We start from the raw sequence: 18,619 nt of genomic DNA, 5'->3' as shown, positions 1-18,619 counted from the left end.
TCATTACTTTAAAACATGAAGATCAGTCAATGTGGACCGCATTGACTTTCAATGTAGCAACTGCTTGCAACTACAGGAGCCAAGTAGCTACTCTTAGCAAGCAAGTAGCAAACCTACATAAGCTACTGGGAAACTCACACCCACCTACTTTTCTTTTTCTTCCACCCCAGTAGCCGGACGCCGCTCTGATCTGGTGGAAGTTTTGCCACCGTGTCGGCTCTCCACAGCCGACTGGCCGGTGCTAGGCAGGGTTCCTTCCCTTTACTGGAGAATGGAGCTGATCCCAACCCAACCAATCAGCCATGGAGCTACGTCACTCACCGTGGAAGTCGAAAAAAGGTGTCCTCTGGCAACGGGGGTCTCCATGGAGATTTTTCAGCCCGGAACTGACACAGACCAGAAACAGCTTTGCCGCCCTGGATCCAGAGGTTCCGGCGCCTTCGTCCGTGGTGGCTTCCCAATCAAGATTGGATCCGGAGGTACCTGCGTCTTCGTCCACGGCTCTGTCTCCCTCTCCGGTGGCTTCTACCTCGGGTTCAGATCCTCGGAGCTCCCAGCCTCACCAGACCATGAGGCTGCCAGAGAGACCGGCCCATTCAACATGACCAGCTATCATCATAGGCAGCTCCATGGTGAGAAACATCTTGGTCCCCAAGGCAAAAACCCTGTGCTACCGAGGAGCACGCATATAGGACATAATAAGGCTGCTTCCGACTGTTCTACCACAGATGCCGGGAGCTGACACTGTCGTTGTCCATGTGGGGTCAAGCGACATCAGGAGGGCTAGCTCGGAACATTTGAAAATTGATTTTAAAGAACTGATTTTAGCATTAAAAGACTCAAAAAAACAGCCAATAATTTCAGGTCCAGTACCATCGTTGGGCCGCAGGTGTGAAAGATTCAGCAGATTGCTGGCATTACACATCTGGCTAAAATATTACTGTAGCTCTGCTGGAGTCTCTTTTATTGATAACTTTGACACCTTCTGGAAACAGAAGATACTCTACAGGAATGACGGAGTCCATCCAAATCATCTTGGCTCCTGGACTCTGTCCACGCGTATCAAGGCTGCATTGAAACAATGACTGGTAAATGATCCAAGACCAACTCTGTTAATCCCTACCATTGTGACAATGAGTCATCATAAAGCTGCATCAAATGTACATGATCTTAGGGGCATTGGCAAACACAATGTAAGTAATTTAATTTCTCTACCCCTAATTGCACCATGTTATTTACATTGGAGCTGATGGTGCAGGGTGAGCTGCATAAAGTGGTCCTCCTACTATTGCACATCGCCTCAGTGCTAACAGTGTAACTTTGATTTATAGGCTCATGATTACTGCTTACAATAGCTGTAGGATTAACAGATGTACTGTCTACCTCTGATAACCTTCCCAGTAAAGCATTAAAAACAATCAAGCAACCCAGAAAAATGCTAAAAATATCCCATATTAACATATTGTAGACTAAGAAACAAGGTCCATGTAGTCAATAACTTGCTTGTAACAGATGGCATTCATATTCTGACTGTCTCTGAGACTCACTTAGATAATACATTTGATAATACAGTTGTAGCAATACATGGTTATAACATCTACCGAAAAGACAGAAATGCCATCAGAGGCGGTGTTGCGGTCTATATTTAGAACCACATTCCTGTAAAGCTTAGAGACAATCTAATGTTTAATACTGTTGAAGTAATATGGCTACAGGTTCATCTGCCTCACCTAAAGCCCATTCTTGTGGGAAGCTGCTATAGACCACCAAGCGCTAACAGTCAGTATCTGGATAATATGTGTGAAATGCTTGATAATGGTTGCGATATCAACAGAGAAATATATTTTCTGGGTGATTTAAATATTGACTGGCTATCATCAAGCTGCCCACTCAGGAAACAACTTCAAACTGTAACCAGTGCCTGCAACCTGGTGTCAGAGTTGTTTGTATAGGTGGCAGGGAAGTCAGGCGCAGGAGAGTCAAACGTAGTGTAAAATGGAGTCTTTTAATGAAAGTCCAAATACATGCTCCATAACACTAAATAAGAAACGAACAAAACAAATATGGGTACGAAGACCCGTCGCGCACCTATACACATAAAACAATACTAACAAGAAACAATCTCTGACAAAGACATGAGGGGAAAGAGAGGGTTAAATACACAAGAGGATAATGGATGGGATTGAAAACAGGTATGTGGGAAGACAAGACAAAACCAATGGAAAATGAAAAATGGATCGATGATGGCTAGAAGACCGGTGACGTCGACCGCCGAACACCGCCCGAACAAGGAGAGGCAACGACTTCGGCAGAAGTTGTGACACCTGGATCAGGTTGTCAGTCAACCTACCAGGGTAGTTACAAACAGCACAGGAATTAAATAATCAACATCTATTGCTCACATTTTTACTAACGCTGCAGATATTTGCTTTAAAGCAGTAAAAATATCCATAGGATGTAGTGATCACAAAATAATAACCATATCTAGGAAAACCAAAGTTCCAAAGACTGGGCCTAATATAGTGTAAAAACATTTTGTAGTGATTCATATGTTGATGATGTAAAGAATATTTGCTGGTCTGTGGTGGGTAATGAGGAGCAACCAGACGCTGCACTTGACGCATTTATGAAACGACTTATTCCAGTTATTTATAAGCACGCACCCATTAAGAAAATGACTGTAAAAACTGTTAAATCCCCTTGGATTGATGATGCCACAAGAGGTATCTTCACAGTCCCCAAGTCCAGAACAGACTATGGGAGGCACACAGTAGTACATAGAGCCATGACTACATGGAACTCTATTCCACATCAAGTAACTGACACAAGCAGTAAAATTAGATTTGAAAAAACAGATTAAAAAACACCTTATGGAACAGTGGGGACCGTGAAGCAACACAAACATTGGCACGTACACATGCATAGCATTAAAATACAGTATATGAGTCTAACACCCTAAAAACATTTGTTGCACAATTAAATATACATGTCATTATGCACAATTTATCAAACTTTCAGAATAGGAACCAAATGAACTTCACCTTACTGAGCTCAGGACCTAGTCAATACAATCAAAGGAAACCTTTATAATGTCACGTCAATGAAAGTTAACCAAATCAATAATGTGCTAGTTAGGCTGTAATCGTTTTGCTGCAGGCTACACACATTATCATGATGAAACTGTGTGAAATGATATCCAATGTTATGTAAGCTAGTTGGACAGAAAATGGAATATTGTCGCCCTATGTCTAATAGCATAGCAAGCAACATAGTGACATAGGCTTACAAACATAAGGGTTATACTAGCCTATTTCATTACATGCATAATATTCTATTCCAAGACATGACATAGTTGCATACCTTTATCTTTTGCTTGTTTCTCCTCTTCTTCTTTCCTCTTTTTCCTAAACTGGGAACGTGATGGCTTAGACCTTTTCTTATCCATGTGTGTTGATTTGGCATCAATACATTACCCATCCCCCAACACTGTCAAGACTAAACTAAACCAAGACTAAACCAATTCACCTTGGTGCTGTGCAGACTGGTTTAATACTATTCTTAACGATTTCGCACAAACCAGAAAAAATGCAACAATTTGTTTGTGATACTATATATTCACAGTATTATGAATGATTTGTGGTTTGTTTGGTAGCATTTCGTAGTGTGACTGATTTGACTAATTGCATTAGTATTGTACAAAGTTAGAGGTGCCCTATTTGATAGATTCCCCCGCTCCCCCTACCTCGGGTTTCCAGTGGGGAGACCTGAGGTCAAACTACCCCCTCCCCCCTCTCCATCACGTACTTCTGAGTGGGAGATCTTCCCAGGCAATAGCCTGACTAGCTCACAAACTAGAATCAGGGCACCTACTCCAACAAGGTTAATTGACCCACAGTCACACATGGTGACATGATATCATTGACATGACGTGCAAATGAGTGACAGAAAACCGGTCGCGCAAATGTCACCATTACGAATTTTTTTGGTGTGGGCGCCCCGTGCCGCCCCCGCCGAGAAGCCGACCTGGGCGGTTGCCCATGTCACCCATACCTAAATCCGCCGCTGCCTTGTGTGCTGCCATAGAGTTACATGAGAAGTGCCCATCTAAAAAGGCTCAAGGTCATTGGCCACAGATAAAATGATGTCAAATCACGTTACAAATCAAATCAAATCAAATTGTATTTGTCACATACACGTGTTTAGCAGATGTTATTGCGGGTGTAGCGAAATGCTTGTGTTTCTAGCTCCAACAGTGCAGTAATATCTAACAATACAATAAAGTAAAGTAAAGGAATGGAATTAAGAATATATAAATATTTGGACGAGCAATGTCAGAGCGGCATAGACTAAGATACAGTAGAATAGGACAGAATACAGTATATACATATGAGATGAGTAATGCAAAATATGTAAGCATTATTAATGTGACTAGTGTTCCGATTATTAAAGTGGCCAGTGATTTCAAGTCTATGTATATAGGGCAGCAGCCTTTAAAATACTAGTGATGGCTATTTAACAGTCTGATGGCCTTGAGATAGAAGCTGTTTTTCAGTCTCTCGGTCCCAGCTTTGATGCACCTGTACTGACCTTACCTTCTGGATGATAGCGGGGAGAACAGGCAGTGGCTCGGTTGGTTGTTGTCCTTGATGATCTTACATCTTATATATATATACACTGCTCAAAAAAATAAAGGGAACACTTAAACAACACAATGTAACTCAAAGTTAATCACACTTCACACTTCTGTGAAATCAAACTGTCCACTTAGGAAGCAACACTGATTGACAATAAATGTCACATGCTGTTGTGCAAATGGAATAGACAAAAGGTGGAAATGATAGGCAATTAGCAAGACACCCCCAATAAAGGAGTGGTTCTGCAGGTGGTGACCACAGACCACTTCTCAGTTCCTATGCCTCCTGGCTGATGTTTTGGTCACTTTTGAATGCTGGCGGTGCTTTCACTCTAGTGGTAGCATGAGACGGAGTCTACAACCCACAGAAGTGGCTCAGGTAGTGCAGCTCATCCAGGATGGCACATCAATGCGAGCTATGGAAAGAAGGTTTGCTGTGTCTGTCAGCGTAGTGTCCAGAGCATGGAGGCGCTACCAGGAGACAGACCTGTACATCAGGAGACGTGGAGGAGGCCGTAGGAGGGCAACAACCCAGCAGCAGGACCGCTACCTCCGCCTTTGTGCAAGGAGGAGCAGGTGGAGCACTGCCAGAGCACTGCAAAATGACCTGCTTACAGCCCAACACCGTGCAGGATGTTTGGCATTTGCCAGAGAACACCAAGAGTGGCAAATTCGCCACTGGCGCCCTGTGCTCTTCACAGATGAAAGCAGGTTCACACTGAGCACATGAGCACATGTGACAGACGTGACAGAGTCTGGAGAGTCTGCCTGCAACATCCTCCAGCATGACCGGTTTGGCGGTGGGTCAGTCATGGTGTGGGGTGGCATTTCTTTGAGGGGCCGCACAGCCCTCCATGTGCTCGCCAGAGGTAGCCTGACTGCCATTAGGTACCGAGATGAGATCCTCAGACCCCTTGTGAGACCATATGCTGGTGCGGTTGGCCCTGGGTTCCTCCTAATGCAAGACAATGCAAGACCTCATGTGGCTGGAGTGTGTCAGCAGTTCCTGCAAGAGGAAGGCATTGAAGCTATGGACTGGCCCGCCCGTTCCCCAGACCGGAGTCCAATTGAGCACATCTGGGACATCATGTCTCGCTCCATCCACCAACGCCACGTTGCACCACAGACTGTCCAGGAGTTGGTGGATGCTTTAGTCCACGTCTGGGAGGAGATCCCTCAGGAGACCATCCGCCACCTCATCAGGAGCATGCCCAGGCGTTGTAGGGAGGTCATACAGGCACGTGGAGGCCACACACACTACTGAGCCTCATTTTGACTTGTTTTAAGGACATTACATCAAAGTTGGATCAGCCTGTAATGTGGTTTTCCACTTTAATTTTGAGTGTGACTCCAAATCCAGACCTCCATGGGTTGATAAATTTGATTTCCATTGATCATTTTTGTGTGATTTTGTTGTCAGCACATTCAACTATGTAAAGAAAAAAGTATTTAATAAGAATATTTCATTCATTCAGATCTAGGATGTGTTATTTTAGTGTTCCCTTTATATTTTTGAGCAGTGTATATTGGGGCGGCAGATAGCCTAGTGGTTAGAGAGTTGAGCCAGTTACCAAAAGGTTGTGGGATCGAATCTCCGAGCTGACAAGGTAAAAATCTGTCGTTAACCTACTGATCCCCGGTGGGCCGTCATTGTAAATAAGAAGTTCTTCTTAACTGACTTGCCTAGTTAAATAAAGGTTAAATAAAATAATAATTAAATATCTACCGTAGCTTTGATTGGACTGGTCGTGTCAACATCATACTTTCAAAATAAATCTTAGCTATTAAGCTAGTCATTATCATGAATCACGTCAACAATCTACCAGCAAATCCTTTTCTTTTCAATCCTTGTCATATGAATAGAAATGATAGATAAAACGTATCAGTGCTCATCGGTTATTTGACATCAACATTACACAACAAGCTGGAATTTGCAAATTCAACAATGAGTGGTTTGGAAAGAATCAGTGGCTAACTGCAAGCATTGCAAAGGAACCACTAGCCTGCTAATCAGTGGAGTGGGTGTGTGGTCCATGTCTGGGTTTAAGGGTCTCTTTCCCAAGCTTAAAGGGATAAATATTCACATGCCATGGGTCAGAAAAGGTTGAATACATTGGCCATGCTGTCAAACCAGCATGGTTTCTGCCGCGTTCAAAACAACTGGATAACTCGGAACTGAGAAAAAAAACGAGCTCAGACTGGAAAAATATGTTTTGAATGGTCATCCAACTCGGAATTCCAAGTCGGGAACTCTGGCCTCTTTCTAGAGCTCCGACCTGAAGATCACTGACATCATGATTCAACCTTCTTTTTTTCCGAGTTCCCAGTTGTCTTGAAAGCACCATAATTCCAGAGAATGCCAGAATTTGATGACAAAGTTTGATGACAAAATATCCCCACAAGAAGGACCTTCCGCACTACCTTCCTGTTCAAGTGATCACAGCACTTGAGTACAGAGCACAGTGAGCACAGAGTCAAAAAAAAAATTGTATGCTGCTGCATAAATTATGTATTATGCCAGGGAGATATGTATACTGTAGTTAAGAAAATAATACTAAGTGTATGTTGTGTTGTAAGCTGTTACTACCCTAATAAGTTGGTCCCCTTTCCCTCATAATTTAGCCTACTGTTCTGACTTGGTGGTGCACATGTAGCCTATAGCTTTTAGAGAAATGTAAACATTGAATATTGTAAGAGCTTTCATTGTCTGCTTATATGCTCCCTTTATTTATCCTACGGTAAGGGTGTACAGGGAGAATACTGTAAGAATGGCCCATGTTCTGAATTCTGTCGCTGTACATTTCAAAAGTGCAAATAGTTATATTGACTACGTCCGTCCTAGCTCGCTCATTAGTGTCTTATTGAAAATTACAGATCGCCTCTTATCCGTTCGTCGTCCCCGTATGCCATAGCTTGTACATATCAATTGTCAGGAGAAACCACATTTGTTTAAGCAAGTCAGCCATATCAACTATGTTTTAAAAAAAGGCAGTATATGAGGCTGAATGAACTGTTTTGCTGGCAGACAAGGCTCTGCTGATAGCCAGGTGTAGCAGTGATCAGGATTCACTCCATGGTGCTGAAAAGAAAGCTCTGCTGTTGGGACAGCTTTATGTAGGTTTGTGGGCACCGTTATAGTGCAATTAATGTATTGTTTAGTGTTGTGTAGTGTAGTGTAGTGGATTTGCTGGCATGCATCTAAAACATTTGTTTTGAGTTTCCCACCAAGGTTTACATGCTTAAATCGCCACTGGTGGTATACAGTTGAAGTCGGAAATTTACATACACTTAGGTTAGAGTCATTAAAACTCGTTTTTCAACCACTCCACAAATGTCTTGTTAACAAACTATAGTTTTGGCAAGTCGGTTAGGACATATACTTTGTGCATGACACAAGTAATTTTTCCAACAATTGTTTACAGACAGATTGTTTCACTTATAAGTCACTGTATCACAATTCCAGTGGGTCAGAAGTTTACATACACTAAGTTGACTGTGCCTTTAAACAGCTTAGACAATTCCAGAAAAGGATGTTATGGCTTTAGACGCTTCTGACAGGCTAATTGACATTATTAGTCAATTGGAGGTGTACCTGTGGATGTATTTCAAGGCCTAAGGCCTCTTTGCTTGACATCATGGGAAAATCTAAAGAAATCAGCCAAGACCTCAGAAAATAAATTGTTGAGCTCCACAAGTCTGGTTCATCCTTGGGAGCAATTTCCAAATGCCTGAAGGTTCCACATTCATCTGTACAAACAATAGTACGCAAGTATAAACACCATGGGAGGTTTGCAAGCTGAAGAACACCATCCCAACCACCATTCCACCATCAGAAACCAAGCACGGGGGTGGCAGCATCATGTTGTGGGGGTGCTTTGCTGCAGGAGGGACTGGTGCACTTCACAAAATAGATGGCATCATGAGGAGGAAAATTATGTGGATATATTGAAGCAACATCTCAAGACATCAGTCAGGAAGTTAAAGCTTGGTCCCAAATGAGGTCTTCCAAATGGACAATGACCCCAAGCATACTTCCAAAGTTGTGGCAAAATGGCTTAAGGACAACAAAGTCAAGGTATTGGAGTGGCCATCACAAAGCCCTGACCTCAATCCCATAGAAAATTTGTGGGCAGAACTGAAAAAGCATGTGCGAGCAAGGAGGCCTACAAACCTGACTCAGTTACACCAGCTCCGTCAGGAGGAATGGGCCATAATTCACCCAATGTATTGTGGGAAGCTTGTTGAAGGCTACCCGAAACATTTGACCCAAGTTTAACAATTTAAAGGCAATGATACCAAATACTAATTGAGTGTATGTAAACTTCTGATCCACTGGGAATGTGATGAAAGAAATAAAACCTGAAATAAATCATTCTCTCTACTATTATTCTGACATTTCACTTTCTTAAAATAAAGAGGTGATCCTAACTGGCCCAAGACAGGGAATTTTTACTAGGATTAAACGTCAGGAATTGTGAAAAACTGAGTTTAATAATGTATTTGGCTAAGGTGTATGTAAACTTCCGACTTCAACTGTGGTCGACCAGCATACTGTACCACGGCTAAGGGCTGTATCCAGGCACTCCGGTTTGCGTTGTGCATAAGAACAGCCCTTAGCCGTGGCGTATTGGCCATATACCAAAACCCCTCTGGCCTTATTGCTTAAGTGTAGTTCAACCTGTTTAGAAATAGGATATTGTAATAGTAATTAGGCTACGGAAATAAGTATTACATCTAGATTGAAGTGGTGGTTGAATAAAAGGCTAATTAGGCTTCCTGATAATTACATAACATAATTACATCATTATATCATTATATCATTACAAACAGCAACAACTATTTGGTTGTTTTATGATTAATTTAAAATTGCACCACCTGCAAGACAGGTTTTTTCTGGTTAACACAGAACATATTACAAAATATTTCATGCTTTGCAAACACAACAGTGGTCAAATATGTTTTTCTGAATGTGACAACACTTGTGACTCCATGGATTACATGTTTGACTCCACGGATTACATTTGTGACTCCATGGATTACATTTGTGACTCCACGGATTACATTTGTGACTCCACGGATTACATTTGTGACTCCACGGGTTACATGTGTGACGCCACGGATTACATTTGTGACTCCGTGCGTGTTAGAATTAGGGGTGTTTGACACCTGACAATGTTAACTTATTCCCATTAGCACTAACTCCATCATCACTGTTGATTTATTTGCTGGCTCCTCTGTGTACAGGCAGTTAGTTATTGCATCTGTTCCGCTCTATGGGGGTGACGAGGGAAATGTGTGTGAGATGGGATGGGGGGGGTGTTTCAGCCAAAAGGAATTCTGGCAGAAGATGTTTTTGTTCTGTTCCTTGAAGGCCAATGCAGGTTACGTACTAAAATAATGTCATTAACTACAACTTCATGCAACCAAATCTGAGTCCCAAATGACATGATATTACCTAAAATGTGCCCTAATTTTGACCAGAGCCCTATGGGTCCTGGTCATAAGTAATGCACTATATAGGGAATAGGGACACAGCCCAAGTCTCCTTTTTGGAATTCCTGCTGCAGGTCACAGTCACTTGAGAATGTGTGTATAATGATGTGAGTTACACCGATCCATTTGGCATCCAGGTCCAATACCAAGACTGTGCTGGACATCGACAATGCCAAGCTTGCTGCTGAGGACTTCAAGATGAAGTAAGGGGCTACTAACGGCTATGAATCATGACACACTATTCGTATAAAACATTTGTCTTTCACTCAAGGCTCTATACAACACACTCTGAGTAGAAGTTACCCTTTTAGATACAGAACCATAATCAGCCTACCCAAGCTAGATCTTATCCATAACTATTAGTGAGGAAAAGGCTAAACTGATCAATGGTCGTGTCCGAATACCCATACTAGCGTATTACATACTTAAACTGATCAATGGCTGTGTCCGAATACCCATACTAGCGTATTACATACTTAAACTGATCAATGGCTTTGTCCGAATACCCATACTAGCATATTACATACTTAAACTGATCAATGGCTGTGTCCGAATACCCATACTAGCGTATTACATACTTAAAGTGCATACTAATTTTGGCGTTTGATCTACCTGTAGTAGAATTCACTTGTCTTTTCCGACTCACGTGTTTGACAACAGATTAATTGACACGCTGTACCAAAATGAACGAGTGGTGGGAGTCGATGCATTCGCACATTAGATGAAGCATTTGGATGACTATTTTCAAATTTCATTTATTTTTCGCACACTATTTAGTACGCTAGTATGGGTGTCCAGACACTGCCCGTGTCTAGTCATCCCTACTCCATAGACAAAGCAAAAGACTACAATCTTAAAACATATTGGTAGCCTGTGTGACCTTAGCATGACCTTTGACCTTTGCCCTGCTCAGGTATGCGAAAGAGCAGGCCATGAGGATGGCAGTGGAGGCAGACATCAGTGGTCTGAGGAGGGTCCTGGGTGACATGAACCTGGGCCGCTCTGACCTGGAGTTGCATTACGAGGGTCTGAAGGACGAGCTCATCATGCTCAAGAGGAACCACCAGGAGGTAACAGATTGTTCCGGGCAACAGTTATTCACAGTACAACCACGCTGTATAGCACAGGGGAGCTGTTTTTCACAGTACACCCATTCAAAACCACAAAGTGTTAGCAACACAAATCTAACAAAATGTCATACCTTCATATCTTTCACTCAAGTCACGATGTCCACCAACGCCTACACGTTTTTCCCTCCCTCCTCACAGCCACACCTACAGTAGAACAGATATGTTTGTGCTAGTGAATCTGAATAGGAATGACATGCATATGTTTACTAATACCGACCTAATAGTACAAACAGTACTAGAAAAATTTATTGATTATTTGCTTAGTGTTCAGTGACGATATACAATGGACCCTACATGTATTTCATCCCACTTACAGCAGCAAAAAAACTCACTTCAGTCGGCATCCACATGACAGTTGCTAGGCGGAAGGATATCATTGGCCACTAAGGAGTACTTAGCCCGGTTTTGTATGGGGTGTTATTGGAGCAGTTAATGTCTAGTACACAAATATGACATCTACCTAACCACTGCTGATATCACACCAGGATTTCCTTTACACAGATGGATGGGTGTTTTCTTTACAGCACAGTTCCTCTCCCCCTCCTCACACTTCCTAGTATTCTTACTTTCTTCCATTAACTCACTATTACCCTTTGTGGGACTCTTACATCCATAAACACACACATTACAGTTCATGTATGGTGCATAATAGGTTATATATTGACCAGTAGGAGACATTAGATTAGTTGACAATAATTTAGTCTCTTAGGTTAAAAGTCTGTTGGTTGAAAAACATGTAATCACACGTGTGGTGCAGCACTGTAACAGCAAATACTCAGATCAAAAACATTGAGACCTGTTTAATCACAGTCAAGCTACTGTTGGTTGTTATGGTTACTACCTGAGGTTACGCCCTCTGACCTTTGACCTACGGGAGATTGCCCTGGTGAAGACCCACGTGGGCAGCCAGGTGAATGTATCAGTGGATGCTGCCCCATCCCAGGACCTGAACGCAGCGATGACCGAGATTAGGAAGCACTTCGAGTCTGTGGTCATCAATAACCACAAAGAGCTAGAAGCCTGCTACCAGGGAAAGGTGAGCTGAATGACCAATATATCTTTACTATATGTAGTCATTTATCTAAAAGATAAGATTATTCATAAGAATAATGCAATTCAGCTTTAGCCTGTCAGCTGCCCTAAAAAAAACGTGCATAAACATTTTAAATGTTACATTTGAAGTGTCAATTAAAAAACATGTTTAAAGCATGAAGAAAGTATATTCTCTGTATAGGATGAGGTTAATGCTCTATTGAAGCATGGGAATCAATTTAGAGACTGAATGAGTTGGCTCTGAGGTAAACTGTGTTGACTAATGCTGTTTTTTTTTACCTGTATAGCTGGCCATAGTGGAGATTGAAGTCGTGACAAACAATGAGCAGCTGGTGAGCTGCCTCACAGAGTCCGAAGGACACACACACACACACACACACACACACACACACACACACACACACACACACACACACACACACACACACACACACACACACACACACACACACACACACACACACACACACACACACACACACACACACACACACACACACGCACACACACACACACGCTTGCACCATACTGGAATTGGAAGTGAAAACCCAGGCATGGATGATAGCATGTATGCCAGGTCTCTCTCTGCATGTCGTTATTCTGACAGCCATAAATACCTTACTGACATTTTGAACTTGGCAACATGCCCACCTCATGTCTGGACTTGACCAAACATTTTTCTGAGTGTGTAGTCTATTGGAGCACCAGATTCACAACCTCTCACACACTTGTGTGCAACAGAGTTATACAATAATCAAATATTATCCATGTGTGTCGTGCATTGGAGATGGCACCCACTCTATCCCCCGCGAACAGAAGCAAAACTTGTGCAACAGTGTCACATACTGTGGTAGCATATCATTGGACAAGGCACCAGTATACTAACTAGTCCGTTCCAGGGGGAAGTTTTCCCTAAGTAAAGATCTAGGATCAGCTTCCCCTCCCCCAATCCTAAACTTAACCATTAGTGGAGAGAAATGCAAAAATAACCCAAGATATGTGTCTTGGTGCTACTTCACTCTTCACCCACTCATCCCCTCCACTCCCTCCTCCCCAGATAGAAATCGTCCCTGGAGGGCACCCTGGCAGACACCCAGAAGCGCTACTCTGCTCAGCTGGCAGGGCTCCAGAGCATGGTGACTAGCCTGGAGCTCCAGCTCTCCCAGCTCCACACCAACATCGCACACAACAAGCAGGAGTACGACATGTTGCTGAACCTCAAGACCCGCCTGGAGCTGGAGATTGCAGAGTACAGGAGGCTGCTGCACGGAGAGGACGACAGCTCCACCCAAGGTAAGCCATTGTATACAGCGGGCAATAGGCCTTTGTAGTCTTCTTGCCAAACGCATCATCATGAGACTGAGTCTTGCTTGATTTTAAGCTGAAAGCAAAATACTGTATTTTCAAAACGTAAAAGTTGACAATTATTTTAGACTGTATCAAAAGTGGACTAATGAAGAAACAAAAATGATTATAAAAGTATGCTTTAAAGTGCTCAGTATGAATGTTGCAATGATAATTACTCCATGACCATTTTTGACTCCACAGTGGTTACCAAGACAATCACCGTGACCCAGACCATTGTGGATGGAAACAGAACCATCAATAAAGATTATGTGGTTGAGTGAGAATGCGTTTCACTTGTTTCAGAGATATTAATGCTTTATAATAGACTGACTACATGAATCTGTGAGTATGGATGTCATAGCAGATACATGTTGTGCTCTCATTTCATATGACTTGAATTCAATTTGACATCTTTCCACCGAAACATGGTATCCAGCACTAGAGTTGACTACACAAACACTCTCCATACAGTATATAACTCTGAATCTAATGCTGGAATAACTGAGAGTTTGATAAATAGAGATAGAATGATGTTATTTTTGCCGACAGCCAGTGTGACGGCCCTCCCACTCTGTCTGCCGAATTCTTTCTATTTGCTCTTGTTTTCCTTGGTGGGATGTCGGGGGGCGGAGCCGGGAGGGTCGTCAGCGAGGTGGGATGCACCTGGGCTCGGGTGTGTCCCGGGGATAAGTACACCTTTTCCACATTCATTGAGGAGACTCTCTCCACGCAGACACACTGTTTTTTTGGTTGTGGCATTTTGTGGTTTGTTTGTTTTGTCACCTCTCAACACCCCTCATTTTCACCATCTATGCATGCAACCACTCACTTACACTACTGAATACTGACTACACACACCATTGTTACTTGTATATAGTTTTAGTTCATAAATATTTAGTTAAAAAATATATTTTTGTTATTCCTTATCTCCACGTTGTCTCCCTCTGTCACGACTTCCACCGAAGGTGGTTCCTCTCCCTGTTCGGGGGTGCTCGGTTGTTGGTGTCACCGGCCTACTAGCCATCACCGATCCATGTTTCCTTTTCCGTTCGTTTCGTCTTTGGTTTTTTCACACCTGGTTTTCATTTGGTTTAATTTCTGTGTGTATATTTACCCCTGTTTCCCCGCTTAGGTTTGTGCGGGATAATTTTTCTTGTTGCTTGTGGAGGCTTTCCTCAGTGTATTTCGCGTGTGGTTATTATAGTAAGGTGTGTTGTGTTTTTGCGCCTTACGGGAGTACTGTTACTTCCCATTGTTTTTGGGTACTGTACTGTGTTTTTGGACTTGACCTGATTAAAATATACGCTACACTGACATCTCTGCTCTCCTGCGTTTTACTCCTCACCTACCTTCAGTGGGTAAACGCAACAGAATCCCGCACCGGCATGATGGAGTCAGCAGGAGCAGATGCTCTCCCGACATCAATGGAGGAGCGAGTCCAACAACGTACAGCTGTACTGCAGCGTCTGGGAACAGCAATGGATCAGTTGATGGCGACGATGGACAGGTGGGAGAGAGGTGGCTTTCCTCCACCAGCAACACTACAACCACCCCCACAGCCCTCTCATTCGTCACCTGGCTCCAGTGGCATTCGGCTTGCACTCCCGAGGGAGTACGATGGGACGGCTGCCAGGTGTCAGGGGTTCTTACTCCAGCTGGAGCTCTACCTGGGAACCGTGCACCCGGGACATGAGAGCGTGAACGCCCTTTTCTCCTGCCTCTCAGGCAAAGCCCTGGAGTGGGCCAACGCGGTCTGGAATGAGGGAGACTCGGCGAGGGACCACTACCCAGAGTTCACCCGCCGCTTTTGGGCAGTGTTCGACCACCCACCGGAGGACCGAGCGGCGGGTGAACGTCTGTTCCGTCTCAGGGAGGAGACAAGGAGCGTGCAGGACTTCACCCTGGAGTTCCGGACCTTGGCCGTCGGCGCCGAATGGAATGACAGGGCCTTGATCGATCACTATAGGTGTAGTTTGCGTGAGGACGTCCGTAGGGAGCTAGCCTGTAGAGATACCACCCTCACCTTGGACCAGCTGGTGGACATGTCCATTCGGCTGGACAACTTGCTGGCCACCCGCAGAGGTCCGGATCGGGCTCTGTCCGTTTCATCCCCCAGCACCTCTGCTCCGACGCCCATGGAGCTCAGAGGTGCTGCAGCGAGGGCGACCGGAGGAGGAGCCCTTTCCTGCACCAGATGTGGTCGGAGAGGGCACACTGCTGACCGGTGCTGGAGGAGCTCTTCTGGGAGTCGAGACGGACACCCCAGGTGAGTAGGCACCAGACTCACCCAGAGTCCCCTGTTGCTCACATGTATGTGTTGATTTCTTTTCCTGAGTATGCCCCACATTCCCAGCATAAGGCGCTAGTAGATTCAGCCGCAGCTGGGAATTTTATGGACCGTGGTTTGCTTACAGTCTAGGGATCCCCCTTGTTCAGGCTGATAAGCCCTTCTCAGTGCACTCTTTAGATATCCGACCATTAGGGTCAGGGCTAATCAGGGAAGCCACGGTTCCACTGGACATGGATACGCAGGGGGGTCATGGGGAGAGAACTAGTCTCTTCCTTATTGATTTTCCTGCGTTTCCCGTGGTGCTGGGGATACCCTGGTTGGCCCGTCACAACCCCAAGATTTTGTGGCAACCAAGGGCTCTGAAGGGGTGGTCAGAGGAGTGCTCAGGCAGGTGTGTAGGAGTTTCCATAGGTGCAACAACGGTGGAGAGTACAGACCAAGTCTCCACCGTGCGTATTCCCTCAGAATATGCCGATTTGGCTATCGCCTTCTGTAAAAAGAAGGCGACTCAATTACCACCTCATCGATGAGGGGATTGTGCGATAAATCTCCTGGTAGACACCACACTTTCCAGGAGTCACGTGTATCCCCTGTCACAGGAGGAGACGATGGCTATGGAGCAGGCCATGAATCTCTGGGTACAGGGGTACATTCGGCACTCCACGTCACCTGCCTCCTTGAGTTTCTTTTTTGTGAAGAAGGAGGGAGGTCTGCGCCTGTGCATTGACTATAGAGGCCTAAATTCATTACAGTGGGGTACAGTTACCCACTACCTCTCATCGCCACGGAGATGGAGTCATTTCACGGGGCACGCTTCTTCACAAAACTGGATCTCAGGAGCGCGTATAACTTGGTGCGTGTCCGGGAGGGAGATGAGTGGAAGACAGCGTTTAGTACCACATCAGGCCATTTTGAGTACCTCGTCATGCCGTACGGGTTGAAGAATGCTCCAGCAGTCTTCCAATCCTTTGTAGATGAGATTCTCAGGGACCTGCATGGGCAGGGTGTGGTGGTTTATATTGATGGCATTATGATATATTCCGCTACACGCGCCGCACATGTGTCTCTGGTGCGCAGAGTACTTGCGGCAACTGTTGGAGCATGACTTGTACGTCAAGGCTGAGAAATGCTTGTTCTTCCAACAGGTCGTCTCCTTCCTAGGATATCGCATTTCCACATCGGGGTTAGTGATGGAGTGTGACCGCATTGCAGCTGTGCGTAATTGGCCGACTCCCACCACGGCAAAGGAAGTGCAGCGATTTTTAGGGTTTGCCAACTACTACCGGAGGTTTATCCGGGGATTTGGGCAGGTGGCTGCTCCCATTACCTCACTGCTGAAGGGGGGACCGGTGTGTCTGCAGTGGTCGGCTGAGGCGGACAGAGCTTTTGGTCGCCTGAAGGCTCTGTTTACCTCGGCTCCCGTGCTGGCTCATCCGGATCCCTCTTTGGCATTCATAGTGGAGGTGGACGCGTCCGAGGCTGGGATTGGAGCTGTGCTCTCACAGCACTCGGGTACACCACCGAAGCTCCGCCCCTGTGCTTTCTTTTCGAGGAAGCTCAGCTCAGCGGAGCGAAACTATGACGTGGGGGACCGGGAGTTGTTGGCTGTCGTCAGGGCTCTGAAGATGTGGAGACATTGGCTTGAGGGGGCTAAATGCCCTTTTCTCATCTGGACTGACCACCGTAATCTAGAGTACATCCGGGCGGCGAGGAGACTGAACCCTCGCTAGGCAAGGTGGGCTATGTTTTTCACCCGGTTTAGGTTTATGATGTCATATAGACCGGGTTCCCAGAACACTAAGGCGGACGCACTGTCACGACTGTATGATACAGAGGAGCAGTCCATCGATCCCACTCCCATACTTCCGGGCTCTTGTCTGGTGGCACCGGTGGTATGGGAGGTGGACGCGGACATCGAGCGGGCGTCACGTTCAGAGCCTACTCCACGTCAGTGTCCAGCTAGATTGATCTGGTGGGCTCATACGTCACCCTCCTCTGGTCATCCGGGCATCGGTAGGACGGTGCAAAGTCTTAGTGGGAAGTACTGGTGGTCCACTTTGGCCAAGGACGTGAGGGTTTGTGTTTCCTCCTGCTCGGTGTGCGCTCAGTGCAAGGCTCCTAGGCACCTGCCCCGAGGGAAATTACAACCCCTTCCCGTTCCACAGCGGCTGGACTTCCTGACCGATCTTCCTTCGTCACAGGGCAACACCACAATCCTGGTCGTTGTGGATCGGTTTTCTAAGTCCTGTCGTCTCCTCCCTTTGCCAGGTCTCCCTATGGCCCTACAGACTGCGGATGCCCTGTTTACACACGTCTTCCGGCACTACAGGGTGCCTGAGGACATAGTTTCTGATCGGGGTCCCCAGTTCATGTCCAGGGATTGGAAGGCGTTCATGGAGTGCCTGGGGGTCTTGGTCAGCCTTACCTCAGGTTTTTACCTCGAGAGTAATGGGCAGGTGGAGAGAGTAAACCAGGATGTGGGTAGGTTTCTGCGGTCGTATTGCCAGGACCGACGTTCATTCCATGGGCAGAAATGGCCCAGAACTCACTCCGCCACTCCTCTACTAACTTATTGAACTTCCAGTGTGTGTTGGGGTATCAGCCAGTTCTGGTTCCATGGCATCAGAGCCAGACCGAAACTCCTGTGGTAGACAAATGGGTGAGGCACTCGAA

General features: G+C 45.2%; 1 protein-coding gene across 1 annotated transcript; it reads left to right on the top strand.

Moving 5' to 3' along the window:
• The first annotated feature begins 271 nt into the window (after positions 1-271).
• Positions 272-13,956, top strand: LOC129835084 (keratin, type I cytoskeletal 50 kDa-like). The gene is made up of 7 exons (XM_055900461.1): positions 272-632; positions 10,239-10,329; positions 11,040-11,196; positions 12,134-12,292; positions 12,597-12,720; positions 13,369-13,602; positions 13,858-13,956. The coding sequence occupies exons 1-7, from the start codon at positions 272-274 to the stop codon at positions 13,935-13,937; spliced, it is 1,206 nt and encodes a 401-aa protein (XP_055756436.1). The 3' UTR covers positions 13,938-13,956.
• Positions 13,957-18,619: the final 4,663 nt, after the last annotated feature.

Source organism: Salvelinus fontinalis, chromosome 3 (genome assembly GCF_029448725.1).
Source record: "Salvelinus fontinalis isolate EN_2023a chromosome 3, ASM2944872v1, whole genome shotgun sequence".
Classification (NCBI taxonomy): domain Eukaryota; kingdom Metazoa; phylum Chordata; class Actinopteri; order Salmoniformes; family Salmonidae; genus Salvelinus; species Salvelinus fontinalis.
The sequence above is the reverse complement of the archived record's forward strand: the minus strand, read 5'-3'. Positions and strand labels throughout refer to the sequence as shown.